The 19682-nt window shown below is 40.0% G+C and overlaps 1 protein-coding gene across 1 annotated transcript in view; it reads left to right on the top strand.

Annotated features, from left to right (window-relative positions):
- The window catches only part of LOC149176074 (peroxisomal (S)-2-hydroxyacid oxidase GLO4-like), a 394542-nt gene that overhangs the window by 10217 nt on the left and 364643 nt on the right, over positions 1-19682 (top strand). Inside the window, exon 2 of the mRNA XM_089419844.1 lies at positions 19535-19659. Coding sequence (XP_089275970.1) covers positions 19535-19659 — 125 coding nt within the window. The remainder of the gene's footprint in view (positions 1-19534; positions 19660-19682) is intronic.

Below are 19682 nucleotides of genomic sequence, written 5' to 3'. Positions count from 1 at the left end.
GATGCTGTGAGCAGTTTGGTTGGAAATATTCCAGCCATAGATGCAACTTTTTTGAAAGTTGACCTCTCCCCCTGAGTACTCCATAAATTGATCGAGGAGAATCTTGAAGCGCCTTGCAATGGTAGTGGATGCTCCTCCAATTAGCAGAGTGTCATCAGCAAATTGGGAGTGGTTGATGTTCTTGACTCCGTTCCCGAATTTGATGCCGGAGATGAGGCCAACTCTTCTGTTGTGATCTAGAGCACTGCTAAAGGATTCAGCCATAAGAATAAAGAGATAAGGGGAGAGAGGGCAGCCTTGCCTTAACCCTCGGGAGGATTGGAAAGCATCACAAGGGCGCCCATTAATCAGAGGCGAAATCCAAGGGCCTGAAATGCAAGCGGCAATGGTACTAATAAAGGCAGAATCGAATCCCATTTTCCTCAAGACAGCGAACAAGAAGGAGTGTCTTACCCGGTCAAATGCATTGGCTAAGTCGAGCTTGAGGACAAAACCTTTCTCTTGCCTAGAAGTGCTGGAATGAATGGCTTCTTGGACCAAGGTAATTGTGTCATGAATTTGCCTATTATATATGAAGCCCCCTTGATTTTCATAGATAAGGGATGGAAGAAGGGGTTGGAGTCTAGAAGCTATGATTTTCGTGAAAATCTTATAAGAGGAGTTACACAATGAAATTGGTCGAAACCTGGAGAAGGAAGTGGGACGATTTTCCTTGGGAATGAGGGCGAGGAAGGTTGAATTTGTGAAACCCCCCATTTTCCCTTTTTTTTGAATTCCCCTCAACATCTTTACAAGGTCTTTTCTTATCAGATGCCAATGATCCCTGTAAAAATTGATTGGGAAACCATCTGGGCCTGGAGACTTGTCCGGTTGCAGGGTCCAGATAGCTTTTCTGATTTCCTCCTCCGTTATTTCTCGGTTTAGACTGTCATTCGCCTCTTGAGAAATGCCTTTCGGAAGATGCTGTAACAGCGCAGCATAGTCAGTTTCTTCTTGATTTTCCGTGAGGAGGCTTTTGTAGTGAAGGGAGGCAGCTCTTTTGATGGATTCTTGGTCGTTATGTTGGCTGCCTTGACTGTCCGTAATAGCATTTACATTGTTTCTTACCTTTCTGACTGTGGCTTGCTTGTGGAAGTAAGCCGTGTTTTTGTCTCCTTCTTTCAGCCATAGTTGTCTTGGTTTAATTCTCCACTTGATTTCTTCCGCTCTCTTGATGTGCATTAGCTGCCCTTGTGTTTCCCATTCCTTGCTTTTTAGCTGGTGGGTGAACCCTTGATCTTCAATTTGTTTTTGGATTTCCTCCAAGTCCTGCTGTATTTTTTTTTAATCTTTTCTGGCTCTTGATAGCTGACTTTTGCCCAGTCTTTGAGGGCTTTTCTTGTGCTTCTGATTTTTGTTTCCCATATATGGCTAGGAGAGCCTTCTACATGATGTTTCCAGGTTGCTTCTATGATAGCTTCAGCCTCAGCATTGTCTCGCCACAGAGGATTATACCTGAACGGGATTGGTCCCAGCTGAGAATGGGAGTCCAACGTAAAGAGGATGGGGAAGTGGTCTGAAGCCGTAGCACTGAGAATTTTTGTGTGACCAGCAGCAAAGGAGGAAAGGAGGGAGACATTAACCAGAATTCTATCCAATCGTTCCATGATATTGCCTAGTCCCAACCTTCTATTATTCCAGGTGTATTTTCGATTTTTTGGAATAATATCCATCAATTCATGTTCGGACATTATCCCTTCCATCTGACTTCTGAAGGGGTCGAAGGTGAAATTGCCCCCTCTTTTCTCATTCGCGTGGAGGACTAAGTTGAAGTCTCCAGCTAGTATGACATTTGGGTTCTGCTCGTTATCTATATCTTCTTTCAGATCCTTCCAACACTGTTCCTTTTCTCGATAATGATTGGGGATGTAGACATTGTAAATGATGAGGTCACAGCTCTCTTCTTTGTTACTTAGATTGGTCCTTAACCAGTTTTGATTGAGGAAGGATGACTTGCAATCCCAGTGTTGATTATTCCACATGGTTGTGATTCCTCCAGATGCTCCTCTGGAGTTGCTACTGGCCCCTGAGAAGTTTTTTTGGGCATCTACAATTTTCTGCATTTCGCTTTGACTTTGTTTGGTTTCTTGTATCAGAATAATTTCAGGTCTTTCTATTTGTAGAAGATCTCGTAAGGCAGCTAATTTGGAGGGGTGCCCCATGCCCCTACTGTTCCAAGATAAGAGCTTCATCATGGGGCATTCGAGCGAGGAGGTGCTCGCCTCTCATGGTCTTTTCCTGCTGTTTCTTTTTCTTGGGATCCTGTCATGAAGGAGTCCATAGGGGTTTGGATCCCAAGGGCAATATCCTTTTGCGTGCTTTCTTCCCGATGCTGTTTGGCTGACTTTCTTCCTGGTCCAAGCTTCTTGTGGAGGTCACTTGAAGCGCCCATATCTTTTGAAGAACTTCTAGTGGTTTTGGGAGTGGGAGGGTCAGAGGAAGGCTGAGAGAGAATCGAGGTAATCAAGGGTGGATCAGACAATTCAAAGGAGGGCTGGTCAGATTGAGGATCATCAGAAGATAAAATAAGGAAAGGGTTGGAGGATGAGGGGAAGGAGGGTTCTTGGGAAGGGCCCGAGGGTTTGGGAGGGGGAGAATTGGGGCGGAGGGAGGAAGAGCCCGGATGTTCAGAGGATGGTTCTGATTTGGACGGAGGTGCTGCTTTCTTTTTTTTCACAGTTTCCCATTGTCCTCCTTGGTCTTCAGTTTCCAAATTGGTTACTTTAGTGCATCTATTAGCAAAATGACCGTATTCATGACATACCTTGCATTTAAAGGGTATTTGCTCGTAGTCTAACTGTTGTATGTGGCTCCATTCATCCACCTTCAGCTTGATGGCTTCCGGCAGTCCTTTTCCGAGGTCCACTTCTACACAGATCCTTGCACAGGCTTGCATGTTGTCTTTGGGCTCGCTTCTGTCAATGTATTTGCCTACTGCGTTCCCGATTGCTTTGACCGATTCATCTCCCCAACAATGCAAGGGCAAATGGGGAAGACGGACCCATACCGGAACCGCATTAGGGATGTCTAGCTCAGGATCGAAATCAGGGGTCCACTTGTTTAGATATAGCCCTCGAGAGTCCATAAAATAGGGCCCATTCCTGAATATCAGGTCCTTATCTGCCTTGGTTTCAAAATGAAAGGTATAGTAACCTTTGCCACAGAAGCGAATTGAAATCTTTCCTTGTATTTTATCGGACCAGTTCCTTTCCACCCATCGTTGGACTGTTCTTGGTGAAGGCCATAAGCCTGTAAACTGTCCTATGAGACCTTTTTCTGCTAGTGATAGAGCTGCCATTCGAGGAAGAGATGGAGGCAGCTGAACTTCTTGGAGAATATCCAGCTTCTTAACAAATTTTGAAGTTGTTGATTTCGGTCGAGCAGGGGGCAGAGACTTTACCAGATCAGAAAAAGCTTTCTCCGCATCCCCAAGGGAAGGATCTGTTTGGGCCATGGCTGGAGCCAGGGCCCGGATAGCAGGCCTCGCGGCCCAGGCCGAGGCGGCGGCGCTGCAGCTGCACGCAGTAGTCCTAGGTCTTCACGCTCCAGCTCCGCTCCGCTCCCGCTTTTTAAAAAATATGACAAAACAAACATATTTAACTACATGGTTTTTTTATTATTAATTTAATGGAATCCTTACATGTAAATCATAATAAGTTTAGATAACATATAGAATTTATTCAAAATTGAATGAAATTAAAATTTATGATATATAAATAATATTAACTTTATATTATTGGGATTTATTAAGATTAAAAATATGTGCTTTTTAAATAATATATTTTATGAAGGTAAAAAATAAGTGTTTTTTAAATGATATATTTTAGTAAGGTTGAAAATAAAAAAAATTTAAATGATATATTTGAAATTGTGATAGTAAATTTTGAAATTGTAAAAGTAAATTATATATTTTAAGGAAAATTTAATAATATTTATTTTAATATAAAAATTATAGACGTATATGTGTGGGGAGAGGATTTAATAATTTAATTAAATTTTATGTTTTGTATGTTTTGGTATAGACTGCAAACTTTTACGAGGCAAAAAACTCCACATCTGGAGGACTTATAACTATTTGTGGACTGGATAAATAGAAAGGCTGGAATTTTCGCTCCATATTTTTTTTAGATTGAAAGTGAAATCAAGAGATGAGAATGGTTCAACTCTCATCACATTTACAGAGAGTTGAACACTCTGGTTGATTGGTAGTTCATGATTTTTAGGCAGTTTTGGAAATCCACGAGTACTTTAAGGGATAGGCCTTGGAGGTAGTAGCATTAGAAATATGATGATATTATGAGTTAAAATGATGATGGAGAATTGAGGACCTTTTTGTTTTGTGTAGATTAATCTTTCTTGATCTTTTGAAGCTTTATGCAAATATACTTTGCATGATGTATATTTCGATATGAAATATAACACACACACACACACACACACACATATATATATATAGAGAGAGAGAGTTGCTTTTTAATTTAATATGATAAATTACAATTGGTCATCATTGTAAAGATTAGAGTCATTGTTTTAAAAAACGGCCATTTCGATACCGAAACGACCGAGTTGATCCGAGCCGATACCCTCAGCCATGACTCGGCCTTTGAAACAGTACGTTTGGCCGAGTCAGCCATGACTCAGCCGAGTCATGGCTGACTCGGCCAACTTGGCCGTTTCCGTTATGACTCGGCCGAGTCACAAAAAGCCGGCCTAGAACACGTTAAACAACGATTTAATATTTTTTTAATGGATTTTTAAGGTGATTTCTGATGGTTTGGACTCCAAGGTGTTATATTAATTTGCTAAATGTCATTTGGGGTCCATTCCCCCTCCCAAACCCTATTTAACACACTCAAATGCTCTCTACTATTGATATTCTATTCAAATTTCATGGTAATGTTAAATTCTTAAAGTAAAAGTGACATTCTCCTTAATCTTCATTTTCATCCTTTTACTTAAATTTTTAACATTACCATGAAATGACTCAGGATGTTTGAGAGTGGTTTCAGCCTCATTGGATTTCATATGGAGAAAGTAGAATTTTAGATTTCATTCAAAATCCAGCAGACTTATCAGTTTTTCAGGATTTCAGGATTGGAGGATTGCAATGTTTCCATTGAATTTTGTCATGTATTAGGGTATGTAACTCATATTTAATCAAGAGCACCAATCCCTCTATGTACCTTGATGTTAGTGACATTGGTTGTCGAACTCCTCTGGGATTCGCTCCCAAACCAGGAGCTTCTGAAAATGTCGCTCCCGCTCCCATTTTCGCTCCTGCTCCCAAGTAACACAAAGAAGAGAAGCCGTTTGGATCAAAAACGGTTAAATGATCTAGTTTATGTCCAATACAACCTCTGGTTCAGACGAAACCATTTGTTGAACAAAAGATCTGATTCAAATCCCATTGTGTTAGAAGACATTGATCCAACATCAGGTTGGGTAGTGGAGAGTCGTCCAGCAGAGTTTGATCTTGATGAGGATCTTGATTTAGATTTAGATATCGAGACATCAATTGAACTTGAACATGTTGTTCAGTTGAATGCAGATCCCAATCCACCAGCCTCAGTCTCACAGCCAGCAAGGACTCCAGTTGTAGGTGCTTCCTCTGCTCAGCCACGACAGAAGCGCAGCCGCATATCTACTCTATCTCAGCTTGCATCTGCTGCAGTTGCACAGCCTGCTAGTGGTACCACTTCTACAACTGCAGTTGGAGATGATGATGATGAGGAGGAGCCATGGACCCCCTGTCTGACTCTGATGATGATCCAGAGATTGATCGACATGATCTTGGCTCCTTTGGCAGTAGCTACTAGCCAGTAGCTGTAGTACTAGTACTGGAGTCTGGTCACAGTTTACTTTTGTTGTAGAGGCCATTTCTAGCCTCCTTGGTTATGTGTTTTTTGTTTTGAGTCTTTGATCATGTATGACAGTTGACTATGTATTGCCATTGGGTACCATTTTGATATAATGGATTGGTTCATGAGCCTACTTTGATCATATGTTGTCTTCCATCTATATTATAATACTGTGTGTTTGGAAACATGAATGAAAATCTCTAAAATTATGTTTAAAATCTTTAAAATTATGTGTTTTTATAAAAAAATATATATATTTAATGTATTTTTTACAACGACCAAGTCATTGAAATCGAGCCGCCCGAGTCATTACCGTTTCGGAGTCGGAGTCGGAGTCGATCCTCGGCCGAGTCGGAGTCGGAGTCGGAGTTTTAAAACTATGATTAGAGTCAAAAACTTGTCCACCATAAATTTTTAATAGAGAAGGTGTCTTTTGACAAAGGTGAAATTGCTCGGGGACTTTCAGAGATCTCTCATTACCCCGACACTAACTATCATGCACCTCCTCTTTGTAGGTGGCAATCTCATATTTTACAATGGGTCTCTATGGGAGATAAACATACTATTGAAGACTCTCTCCTTATATGGAAAAGCCACAGGTATGTCCATAAAAAACCTCAACTCTCTAATATCCTACCACCATTTGGACGATGAAGAGATTTTCCATTTCACCCAGATCCTCCCTTTTCAATCTAAATCTCAATTGGATTTTCAATGAATAACTTATCCTCTTCGTTGTCGGATGATGGACTGACATCCGGTGTGTCCTACGAGTGATCGACAATGGGTGCATCCGTAGATGAAGATACACATGCGAAATCATGGATGGCAATTTCACCAAATATGTCAGGAAAGAACGGAGAAGGCTCGGACATAAGGGAGTCATTCTTCACCGAGTGCTGATGCTCAAGCTCCCAGTCATACTCTTCATGAATGACATCACATGTTGGTTGCGCAACACCAACTCCGTCGATGGCTTGATCCTCATTCACAACAAGTGTAGAGCCCGGAATGGAAGAACACAAGATAGTATCATTTGAAGGATCATCTGAGTATGAAGACGAAGGTTGTGGTACAAAGTGCATATGACAACTCGATGGGATCACAACCAAATCTGCGCGAAAATTAAGCGGAGTGATGTTGGGAGGTTGTGGCAGCTGAACAGATGTGTGAGCATGATCTCCCGCATCACTTTGCAGTGGTGGAGTTGTTTGATGAGGGGACAACAGACAATCAGTTGTGACAGTGACCGTGTCCATCTGTGATTTTGTAGCTCCATCACTGAAGAATGTTGAGCGAGGCTTGAGTTCAAACTTCTTCTTGGGATGGGCAGATTTCTTAAGGCAATACTTGAATCTATCCCAAAGATAGAAAAAATTCATCTGGCTCTTTGGAGCTTGAAATTGTAAATCACAAAAGCGCTGTCAAAAATCCATAGGCGATTCATGTGGAGCCTTTCATTGTTGTAAAAGTTTTTGGTCAAGATTTTCTGGATCAAAATGATAGAAAGTGTCTTCAATGAGATCACATAAGTGCTCAAGTGAGTGCACGTTGTCAGCCAGTAGGTTGCACAGCTACCGATGTGGAGATTCGCAAAGTGTGTATGCAAGCAGCAGACTGGCATGTTCATCAGAACATCCATCTTCCTCATGAAGCATGACAAGGAAGTCATGTAAGAACTCAGGCCAGGCCACTTCGCCTTCACCATCATACCTGTATGTGGATAAGAGATTGAAAAACTCCCTTGTGATGGTAATAGATTCGGCATGCGAAAAACATCGTGGAGGGAGGAGAGTGCAAGACTCCATGATAGATGTGAAAAGGTTCAAAACAGGATGAGAGGACATAACTTGTCATCTAGCCCTCCTTCTAGTGCCAGAAATGTTGACGATGTTAGACCTGCCAACATGTCAGGGGATTTCCCCGGTAAGAAGTCCAAATTAGACCTCAGACCGTTTGGTGTAGGAGTCCCAGCAGTGGGTCGTACAGTAATGCCTTGACCGCGGTTTCACACAGAGGCAAGTAAGATGTCCCTGTTGGTAGCAAGGGTGTGACCTATGCGGTAAGTCAAGGAAGGTGCACGAGAGGTTCTAACACACGGAGGGTGAGGTGAGTGTGCCCCTTGGAAACCTGTGATAGCACAGAGTTAAGAAGGGAACACACGAGCAAAGATGCATCACAACATGGAAGGCAAGTTAGCTAGCAATCAAAAGTGATGGTTAAACCAACAACACATTTCAGAAAGATTCATACATACATATGCAGAAATAGCTACACATACATGCATAACCAAACAAATACATATATCATTTAGAGTACTCAAGATAGCTGAAATACAATACAACATATGCATGAAATGTGTTTCCTTTGTTATATTAAGAAGTGTAAGTTCCAGTCATACAATACATCAATGTCCAACCACTAGTTCTGACAGCAGAATGTTACAGCCACAACCGTCTGCTCCTCCAAAGAGATATACTAGCTCTGCGCAGTGGAGAAGCCAAGGCTCATCACAATACTGTTAAAGCTTTCTCTAAGATATTCCTATCGGAAGCTTGGCTGACCAAAAGCCTCTACAATGAGTTATGAGGTACTATTTATAGCAAAGGGTGGGGTGACCCTTGACATTCCCCTTTGAGACAGTTCATTTAGTGAGAGATGTTGCATTATGCTACTGAGAGATGTTGCTAACATAGCATTTAATAGGATTATACTAAAAAAAAAGATCTAATTAAAAAATAATAATAAATATTTATTACTAGGATGAGCTCTGGAAGAAAACCTTACATTATGAGCATATCCCTCTTTGATGCTAAAGGTTCCACAAATATGACCATCCTTACTATAACTACCCTCTTTTCGTTGTAAATTCTAACCTTGATTCTATCTCTTCTCCTAATGATGATGACTTCGTAAAAACTAGAGGCAAGTGTAAGGACCCTAAAATCCCTCTCTCGCATCCTAACCCTTAAGGAACAAACCTTCCACTAACAATCGCTTTGACCCACTTTCCTCCTTAGAGTCACCTAATCCCCCCTTGACCTCGTTGTCACCTAAAATAATTATGCATGATTGAAATCCACCTCCTCTATCCTCTTCAGAGCTACTCCTCTCTTTCCTTGCTTTCTCGCCTCCCCCTCCCCTTCATCAAATTACTCTAGAATGTGGCCTAGATAAATCCTTAGATTTTAATGGTGATATGGATTAAGATTCACTCTAACTTATATAAATCACTAAAGAATGGGAAGGAAAATACCCACAGACTCTCCCAAAACATCAAGTCAAGGTACGAAGCTGAGCATATTTCAAATCTCACCAATCTACCTTAAAATTGGCATCAGGGAAATGTAACAAAGGATCATTAGGAGTTTAATCCAAGCCAATCAAGGGCCTTGTTAAACCCCACAAGGAAGAAAAAGGAAAATGGAAGGGAAATAAACAAATCCTATCAGGATTAGGAGATATGTTGGTCAACTTAGGATGAATCAAAGCAATTATGGAAGTTTTTTTCACTTCCAACATGCCCTCGACATAAAAAATATCTATTGGAATATTAGAACCTCAATTGCAAAATAAAATACAGACCCCTTTAAGAAAATTGGTACTCTAAAAACCCCATAATCATGATGATTTAGGAAAACAAAACTTCAAGTGATGTAATTAGAAAACTAACAAGGAAATAAGGAAGAGACTGTAGAGAAATTTTATTGATACTCAGGGACAAATAAGAAACCTTGCCATTATATGGAAGCCTCAGGAAATTATCATTCTTAACATGTTTTCCTCCTTTAAAATTCTCACCTTCCAATTTCAACTCATTGGCTCAACTGAGACATGCTAGTTGTATAACATTTATGGTCTTCCATCACCCAAGGATAAATCCCCTTTCCCCCAATCCATTTCTAGCACCTATATTTTTCTCTCTCCCTCTCCCTGGATACTTGATGGAGTTTTAAACCTCATAAAAACACTAGAAGAAAAGCGAGGAGTGATAAAAAGATGATCCAAATTCCATTTAATTTTAGGAAGCAATGGTGTCTTCTCTCCTAGTCAATATCAAAACTATAAATGTCATTTTTACTTGGAATAACAGAAATGGAGGATCACAACAAGTGGTTTGTAAACTTGATCGTTTGAGTCGTGGCTCACACCATTGGCCTATATGTCTAAATATTGACATAATGTCTTGAACTCATAATAGGATTTTTTTTCCTAGGGAAGTTTTGGCTACACCATATAGAATTTCAAGTTAACATAATGAAGTGGTGGGAGGAACATATAACATTGTAAGGTACATCAATGTATGACATCCATATAAACTTAAAACACGTTAAACGATAGCTTAAATGCTAGAAAAAAATAGAATTTAGTAACATATTGGAGGAAGAGTGCATACTAGAAAAATAGATGGAGGAAATACAACATGAAGCCATCCTATAAGGTCGATTTCAGATGTTAATTAAAGAATAAACCATCACTCTTACTAATATTTAGGAGCTCCATGAGTAGGATGAACTTATTTGGAAACAAAAAAAAGGTATGATGGCTCAAGAAAGGTGAATTAAACATAACATTTTTCGAAAAATATTTGCTTCAACATCTCCATCACAATCACATTTCCTCCATCAAAAATCCTAAAGGAGTGAAATTGCAGGGACATCAAGATATAACTCAAAATCTAATATGTTATTATCAATATTTCTTTACATAGCCCATTCCTAATAGACAATAGGTGATCCAAAAAATCTCTAGGCACATCCCATCCATGGTAAAACAAGAACAAAATGGTTCCCTCCTTAGAGAAATATCTTTTGAAGAAGTTCAAGAAACAATTAAAGAAATTCTATGTAATAAATCCCCTACACTAGATGGCTTCATAATATAAATTTTTTAAATATGTTGGTCCGCAATGAGTTAGGATATTTGGTAGGCGAATGAAAAATCCGAAAAAGCATGATCCATCTTAAAAGCACTAGATGGAACTTTTCTCTCACTAGTGCCAAAGAAAGATAAAGTGGAACACCCTAATGGATACATACCCATCACTCTCTACAACGCCATTTATAAAATCATCACTAATATCATAGCAAAATTGCTCAAACCTCTCCTTCCAAATCTCATCTCACCGGAGAAAACAAGCTACATCAAAGGTCACCAAATATTATATGGAATCATGGTTACCCATGAAACCATACACTCTTTGAAAAACTAAAGAAAAACATGGTATGCTTCGTAAGCTAGACCTTTCAAAAGCTTTTGACAAGCTAAATTGGCAATACCTCTTCAACATTATTAGGGCTTTTGGATTTAATCAAGAATAGATAAACTACATTACCAATTTGTTATCATCAATCTTCTTGTCCATTCTATTAAATGGTTCCCCTTCCAATCCATTTAAAAAATCTTGAGGCATTCAACTAGGATAATCACTCTTACCTTTCATCTTCATATTGGTAGTGGAATGGTTGGGGAGAGCTCTCAAAGCAAAAACTTCAGAGAATCAAATCAAAAGTTTTTGTTTATTTGGAGCAGATCTCCCAATAACTCATCAAAAATCTATTGATGATACCATGTTTATGGGCACTCTCACCATTCTATGTAATGGATGCCTCTAGAGCTAATTTTCAAATTTGATCTTGGAGCTCTGGAATTCCCGTGGAGATCAAGGAACCTTCGGTGCGATCTTCGTCTCATATCACCTCTCCACATGGTTGTCAACAACACTGCATAGGAAGAAGAAAGCACCATGGTCTGCTCTTCCTCTGTGGATCAAATTGTACGAGATTAAGAGCTTGAAGGATGCAGATGTCGAAGCTAAGGAGATATTAAGATTCAATTTTGACACCAAAGACTTCAATCTATATGATCCTCACGGTATTTTCAAGGACCACTATGTGAGAGTGTACTTTCCATGGATCCACGAGACATTTCACTGGCACGAGGAGGACCCTTGGAGGTATTGCTACAATGCCTCCAAACTCCATGATTCAGTTAGTATAGAAACAACTTGGAAATCTTCTCTACAGATAATAGCATGACATGAAGCAACAACAAAAATCGCAATAGGTAGCAATCAAGTGCAGGACAAGGGAAAGAGGAAGATTTCTGAGAACCCAGAGGTAGAGAAAAGATGCAAGATGAGAGAAGATCCTATCACAGAGAAAGAAACTTTGGCAGTGAAGGCAAACAGGGAGCAATGGATAAAGAGAGCAGAGTGAAGGAAGAGATAAAAGCAAAGCTTGCGGGTAGAAAAAATGAGATCACAACAAGCTGAACAAGAACCAAAGGAAAGATGAGAGCTAAGGAGGAAAGAACAACAGAGAATTAGAAGCAAGAAGAAGAAAAAATGTAAGGCGTAATGACAGAGGAAATAGCGCCAATATAGATTGGTGAGCCGGAACAACCAACAGTTGAGGAAGAGAGTGAACAGATGCAGGTTGCCTCACCAATGCTAAACACAAGAACCAATTCCGGCTAGAAATCGATGAGTATGTGGAGCAGCTAATACGAGAGGCCATAAGAGAAGACTTGGAGTTGAACACATGCAACATGTAGCAATACGTCAGTGGTCCGTTCAAGGTTAACACCATGTTGCACTTACTTCAAAACGAGTTGGATACATGTTCCAAGACCATGTACCCGAATTCCATGGAGGAAAGAGTCGTCCTTCAGAAAGACACCATCAAGTAGTTTAGGGACACCATCATGCAGTACCAAGTTTGGCATTGATATGTGACCAAGATACACCAAGAGGAGGTTTCCGAGTTGGTCTTTCCCCAAGCTTCAGAATCATAGTGTTTTGTCTTGTCGGGTTGTCTCTAGCTTATTTTGTCTCATATGGGTACATGTGGAAAATGTAATATTATTTGTAAATATGTTGTAAGTGAAATTCTAAGTGTCATTAGTGGAATGTGAAAGGTCATCATGTTATGTAATGAGTTATTTGTAAAGAAGTTGAAGAATCATGAGGGTAGTCAAAGAGTCACAAAGGGGAATGTCACAGATCACCCCACCCTTTGTTATAAATAGAACCTCATAACTCATAGAATAGGATTTTGGGAGCCAAGATTTTGGCTAGGCTTAGGCTTAGAAAAGGCCTGGGAGTATTATGACGAGCCTTGGCCTCTCCACAACGTAGAGCGAGTATACTTCTTCGAAAGTGCAGGTGTTCTTGACTGTAATGTTCCACTATTGGGGCTAGTCATTGTCAATGGTGTATGTATGGATGGAACTTTCACTTATAAAAATAATATCAGAGCCAAGACGCTTTCATCCATATGTTGTTATTGTAGTTGAACTATTCTGGTTTCTTTAGCAATGTATGTTGTTTAACTTACACATTTTCTTATGAACTAATTTGTATGCAATTGTACGAAACCTATTGAACGTGTGTTGTTGGATTAACTTGTCACTTTAATTTGTGGACTATTCCACATTTAAGCATGTGATTTCGTTCGACTCGTGTGTTCCTTTCAATTTGTGTACTATTACAGGCTTCTAAGGGGTACACTTCCTTTTCCCATCTGTATGTTAGAAACCACATGCATCGCACTTGACTCTCTACAAGGTCACATACTTGCTCTCACCCAAATTTATCTTACTTATCTCTGCATGCTACTGCGGTCAAGGTATTACACTACCACCCACTGTTGGGACTCCTACTCCAAACGGTTTGAGTCCTAGTTGGGACTTCTTGTCGGGGAGATCCCCTAAATGTTGGCGGGTCCAACACCATCAACAACTAGAAACCTAACCGTTAACCATAAATTTATAGAAGAAAAACATAAGTGATGTTAATTACAACCAAAGTGAGGTGTATAACTGTTCCATCCAATGAGATATATATTGTCTGAGTGGCTAAAAAACAAAATAAATACAAAAATAGAGTGCAAATATTTGGATCCTATGGTATTATGCTCTTGTTGTTCCAAATATTTTGTTCCTAAATGACTTATGATATAACTTTTATGCTTGTCGATTAAATATCTCCATTATACTCCACAATCCTTAATCCATCTCAAGGCCCTCTTTTGAGAGGCAATCTGTTGTCCTATTTCTCTCCCTATAAATATGAGAACATGTAAAAATCAAGAAAGAGTCAACGAGTCGCATGTATTCCTATAGAATAGGATGAGAATAATGTTCCCGCATACTTGATTTTTGTTAAGCCAATTAATAGTGAGCATAGAGTCCCCAAAAACATGAATCTGAGTGCATAGAGCGAATAACAACATTTTTTTACAAGCCAGGAGCTTCACCTGGTTGTTGGTCCCTTGGACAAAACCAATTTTAACCTGATAAAAGTGAGCCTCTGTGAGAAAGAGGATGAAGCCTCCTCCACTATGTTGTCCATTATTGTTTGAAGCTCCATCAAAGTAGGCCCATGACCTTGTTTGATCAATGATTTCTATCTTGATCACTCTAGGGGGGACTAGGAATTTTTCTTATGGTAAATGACTTAATATAGTGTGGGCTTTAATAACAATATGCTTAGGTACCAAAGGTTTGTACTGAAAAATGGCCTTTTTTTTGGCCATCCACACCCTCCAACATATGACTAGGGGAAGGGGTTTGATATCATGACAACTGGGGTTTGCGAGCCATGCCTTCCAAGACTCCTCAAAGTCCTCTCCTTCCCATGCACTTGTGTGTCCCATTGCATTCTTGCATTTTTTCCAAACCTGCTGATAGAAAGGGTAGGTCATGAATAGACGTGATGCATTTTCACCATTGTTTTTAGATAAGGAACACCATCCTAACCTGATCATAAATATTCTTTGTGAGACATTCCAAGTGGGGACCTTCTTCTCCACTAGACACAACATTAGTAATTTGGATTTAGTAGGACACTTGGCTTTCCATACCACTTTCCACCACAATATTTGATTTGCTAAGACTCTATCAGCCATTAGGGAGATATATCCGAGCTTAGGGTTGTTGCTTAGAATTTCTATTAGAGGGAGTGGCAATGAGTGACTTTGGGCACTACTAGTCATGGGATCGAGGCTAAGTCTCTCTTTGTCGCCTCTGTTAACCCTCCATGCCAACCCTTTACCAATGATATCAAAATAATTGAGGATAACCCTCTAGACTACTGAGATATTGGCCCTTGGCTTATCAATCCTTCTTATCTAATCTTCCAATGAGAATGGGGCTATGTATTTTTAGATGAATACCGATGTTCATAAACTTTGCATCGGGATTAGCCTCCATCCATATTTGGAACTCAAGACTTTTGAAAATAAGAAGATGTTCTTTAGGCACTATCCTCCCAAGAGTTTTGGTATAGAAATTTATCCAATTTGACCCAAGGCAACACCCATGTTCTCGCTTCCTAGATTAGAGAAAAACTATTTTTACACAAACTCAAAGTCGCGTTCGACCATCTTGTGAACTCTTTGGCTCCAATTTTGCAGTTGAACGGCACTATTTGACATTGCTCACCCAAATTTTAGGGCGATCTATCTGCCGGAAGACTTATAATGACAAAAATACAAAAGATGAATGGAAAACGAAAATGAGATTACGTATTGTTTTTAAAATGAAAACTAATAACCAATTACATATTGTTGGGTTATTACATCTTGTTTTTAAAATCAAAACTACCCAGATCAAAACTACCCAGTAAAGTAAAAGCAAAAACACAGTAAAAATGAAATTTTTGAAGTAATTATTTACAGCGTTATCGAGCTCACTCCCAGCCTGCTATCATACAAAAATAATTTAAACTACCTCAGAATACAGTGAGGGAGGAAACAAATAAAAGCGTTTCCAAGGAAAGTGTGAATTCACTGGGGAAAACGAGGGCAGAGCGTCTTTGAAAACCACGAGTCCATTGCACACATTCATTCCTGTTGAACTCAGCAAAGACTTTCACATAAAATTTAAAAGCAATAACACACCGTTCAAACATTTAAAAGCAATCTCATTCGAAAAATCAAAGATCCACCTCCATTGCAGGGCTTGTATAGCTCTTGACTTATACCGAACATAAATGTTATAATAAGTTTGTATGGCAAACAGTTCAGGTCTGCTTTTTTTTTTTTTTTACAGTTCTGGCTCTCTCAGCTTTCTCCTATTTTTTGAGTTACAGGTTACCAATAGTTTTGGTAATTTTGATGTTTTCTTAACTGAGAGGTGAAAATTTCATGGACAATTCCAGAAATCTGCACTATTTGACTAGAAATATGTCAAAATCTAAACAGAAAATGCGAACTCTGTAGGCTTCCAACTGCGCACGACTTCTTGTTCACCAAGGGAAGGGTTATCCCTCCAAGCGGGTTTCAGGTTATCCTTGCGAGGAGCTTTTACGTATTCTCTCCGCTCTGCGCTGCTGCTGGGATTCTTGCAGACCTTAAATATTGAATCCGCCGAAGAACCCAATTGCAGTAACTCTAAACTGAATGCATATCTTCAACCTTGTTGCTTCAGCTGTGAATTAAACACCGTCGGTGCCGCTCACCTCATTTCCGCGATGTATGAGGAAAAAACATTGCCTGAGCGGTAAAGATAAATTCAAAATTCAAATTTCGAGCGGGGTTGTGAAATTCAAACTTAAAATTCAACGTATGGCCGTATAGTATACCCTCGCATATTCCTACGGTATGGTGGTGGCGGTGACACTGGAGGTGGCTGGAAAAGGCCAGTTGGGTGGTTGGCCGGAATAATGCGCTTTTCGGATGATCGGAATCTCCGAAAAGTCGCATTATAGACTACTCCGTTGTTTCTTCAGTAGACTCTACGGCTTATTCAGATTTTCGAGATCAAGATTCCAATTCAATTGATTAAATCTAACCAGCTGAACCTCTTCCCAGCTTACTAGGTTACTTGCGATGTTTTTGTTTTTGTTTTGTTTTGTCTTTTTCTAAAATACAAATGATTAGATTGACTATTAAGTCTGCATCCGGATGCAGCAAAATACTCCGGACATCTTTACATTACTTTTCCATTCACCAGATCCTTCAGAGGAGGATTGAAATCTGTTTCCAAAATTTTTAGCCGAGCTTTTACTACTGCAAGCATTCTACAAACATAAATCCTGCAGAACTGACCTAACAAAAAGGACAACAAAAAGGACAAATCTACAAAAAGAGGACATGATCAAAATGGAGAGGGATGAGCTGCAGGGGCCTGTTTAAACCAAACTGAGTGCTGGAAGGTGACTGTACTGCACTGTTGGAGCTTTGAACCTCTTTAGTCCCCTGCCGTGTCTGCATTTTTGAAATCTGATTACGCAGAGCGTCCAGTTCATCCTCCTGTCGATGAACTGTCTTTGAGTGTTTGGAGGTCTTTGAAGAGAAATGTGACAGTATTCATTTGTGGATGCATTTTCCATTGCAAATCCATATTTTCGATGTGGAGAACATCATAGTGCTGAGGGAAATCTTTACCTGTAGTTTGAGTTCCTTTCGGGGGTGCCATTAAGCATGAATGGGGAAGGGGACACCGAAATTCAGGATAGACAGGGGACAGAGGGTTCCAGAGATTAAGAAGACAACAAGAAGGGGCTGTACAGCCAACGAACAGAAGGGTTTCCGAGAAGTCTGAAAGAGGAAACTTTAAATTGCTCAGGAGTTCAAGAAAAGAGCCAAAGAGTACGGAGTGATGCTAGGATAGGAAGCAAAGGAGTGCGGGCTCAGGACATTTTCAGAATTGCAAGAAGAACTTCAAAGAGCTACCAGAATCAGAGATGACAATCATGAAGAGGATTAGAAAGTACCTGAGAATATAGTGAAAGTTATGCTGCCCCAGGAGATCTACGGAGGAATAGTTCCAGAGGCCAATTACCCTGCCACATACAAGACGGTAGAGGACTCTGCTTCCCAATCAAATAGAAAATTCCATTATGTCTCAGAGGAGTTAGCGAAATTGTCACAGGCAAGCGTGGGAAGAGTTTTATCATTCAGTTGCTCCCAAGACGCAGACCACGTTCTAAAGGGACCAATCACACTTGCACAAGCTAGATTTAAGAGGGGTGAGCAGCCTCAACCAGCAGAGAAGCCCACAGCTGTCCAAATTTAACTGAGAGGCTCAGAACAACCCCCTCAATCTTGTGAGAGCGTCGCTCTTCGCCAACTTTTCCAATACTCAAATCATATTCCTGAAGAATTCCTAGAGCATGTCGTATAGCACAATTGGCAGCAAGTTTAGCCACCCCATGCAGAGGGGAAAATGTCTGAACCCAGTGCAAGCTGGGCCACCATGAAGGGAGATAACAAATCCATCCAACTTCCCTCATAAATTTATTTTCAGGATCAAGGGAATCACACGCTGTAACAAGCTTATCACCATTTAATTTCATAATAGCCCACTTCTCTGGAGCTATCCAAGTTTTAATTACCTGATCGGCTTGTTGCTTACTGTACAGTCTGGCTGCAAGAGTTAACACATGCGAGCATGTTGATCTGCGAACCCACACATGGCTTGGGCGCTCACAGCCTGTCACGCCACCCCTGTTACAATGCCCCCCCATTGAACCATAAACTATACCACTATTATTAAATTGCAAGGTGATGAGACTTTGAAGGGGGATAGGAATATGAGAAGGATTCTCCTTTATACTTGGTGGGCATGCAACCTTAATACACTTCATAGAGACTGATATTGGGAAGGGTATAGTTATGGAATACTTTGCCATCCAATTAATTCATTGATAGAAGTCTGACCTGCTTTTAGTAGGCACAACATGTTTGCTTGTTTGTCAGCAGCAGCATTTTGAGATCCAAGAACATGAAAAAAGGCCTTAGCAGGAAAATGGTCCAAGATGCCTTTGATTCTATGAAAAAGTTGAGTCAGATTATTGTCCTCAGGGAAGGAGTCTCTGTATTCTATGAAAAAGTTGAGTCAGATTATTGTCCTTAGGGAAGGAGTCTCTGTATAAGTACAGAATGGTAAGGAGAGAGTCTCCCACTATAACGATCTTGGTAAGATTCATTTCTTTAATTAACTTAAGCCCTAGCAGGAGAGCGTATAATTCTGCCTGGTTGTTGGTCCGTTTTCCCAACCCCCAGGAGTACTGTAGCACTTGATTTCCTTCGGGGTTGAAGATAACCCCTCCCCCTCCTGCTACCCCTCAGGTTAGTTGTGATGTTGCAATGCATTTTTTCAAGCATTTTTCATAATGGCAAGTCAAACAAAATCTGGTGAAACTGTATATTATGTACATGTTATATAAAGCACCTGATGCTCATTAGGTATCTTAAAGAATTCATAGTTTTGTAATGTAATATAATATGCAGAAACATAATTCATCACAGTGCACGTATATTAGGAGATACAGATTGGTGGTGAAGCAGGGTATGGTAAAATTGTAGGTTTTAAGAAATGATAATGATGGTAGACAACCGTTGAAAGCCTTGAAATCTTACCCAAAAGGAGAGAACTCAACCAAATATTTTAGACATGTTACAATTTGCAAATATTTTAGACATGTTACAATTTGTGAGTGGGGAAGTTGCACTGAAGCTGCACAGAGCAAAGCTGCTGCTAGTCCTTACTGGTAATGGAGTTTCCAGTGGAAATCAGTTGATTATAAATTTAATTCAGTATTTTTAGTGGCTGCAATTACATTTCTTTGTTATCTGTCAACACGTGCCTAGCTGGATTAAGGTCTTTTGTATGTGCATGGATTTTAATAGGTTGCGCCCCCGAGTTTTAGTAGATGTAAGTAATGTGGATTTGTCAACTACAATATTGGGATTCAAGATCTCTGCACCAATCATGATTGCTCCAACGTCTATGCATAAACTAGCCCATCCTGAAGGTAATTGATCGAGAGTTAATTTG

Source organism: Pinus tabuliformis, chromosome 4_1 (genome assembly GCF_031772625.1).
Source record: "Pinus tabuliformis cultivar Carrire ecotype Pingquan chromosome 4_1, CPIR1, whole genome shotgun sequence".
NCBI classification, from domain to species: domain Eukaryota; kingdom Viridiplantae; phylum Streptophyta; class Pinopsida; order Pinales; family Pinaceae; genus Pinus; species Pinus tabuliformis.
This window is presented reverse-complemented; position numbering and strand designations above follow the sequence as displayed.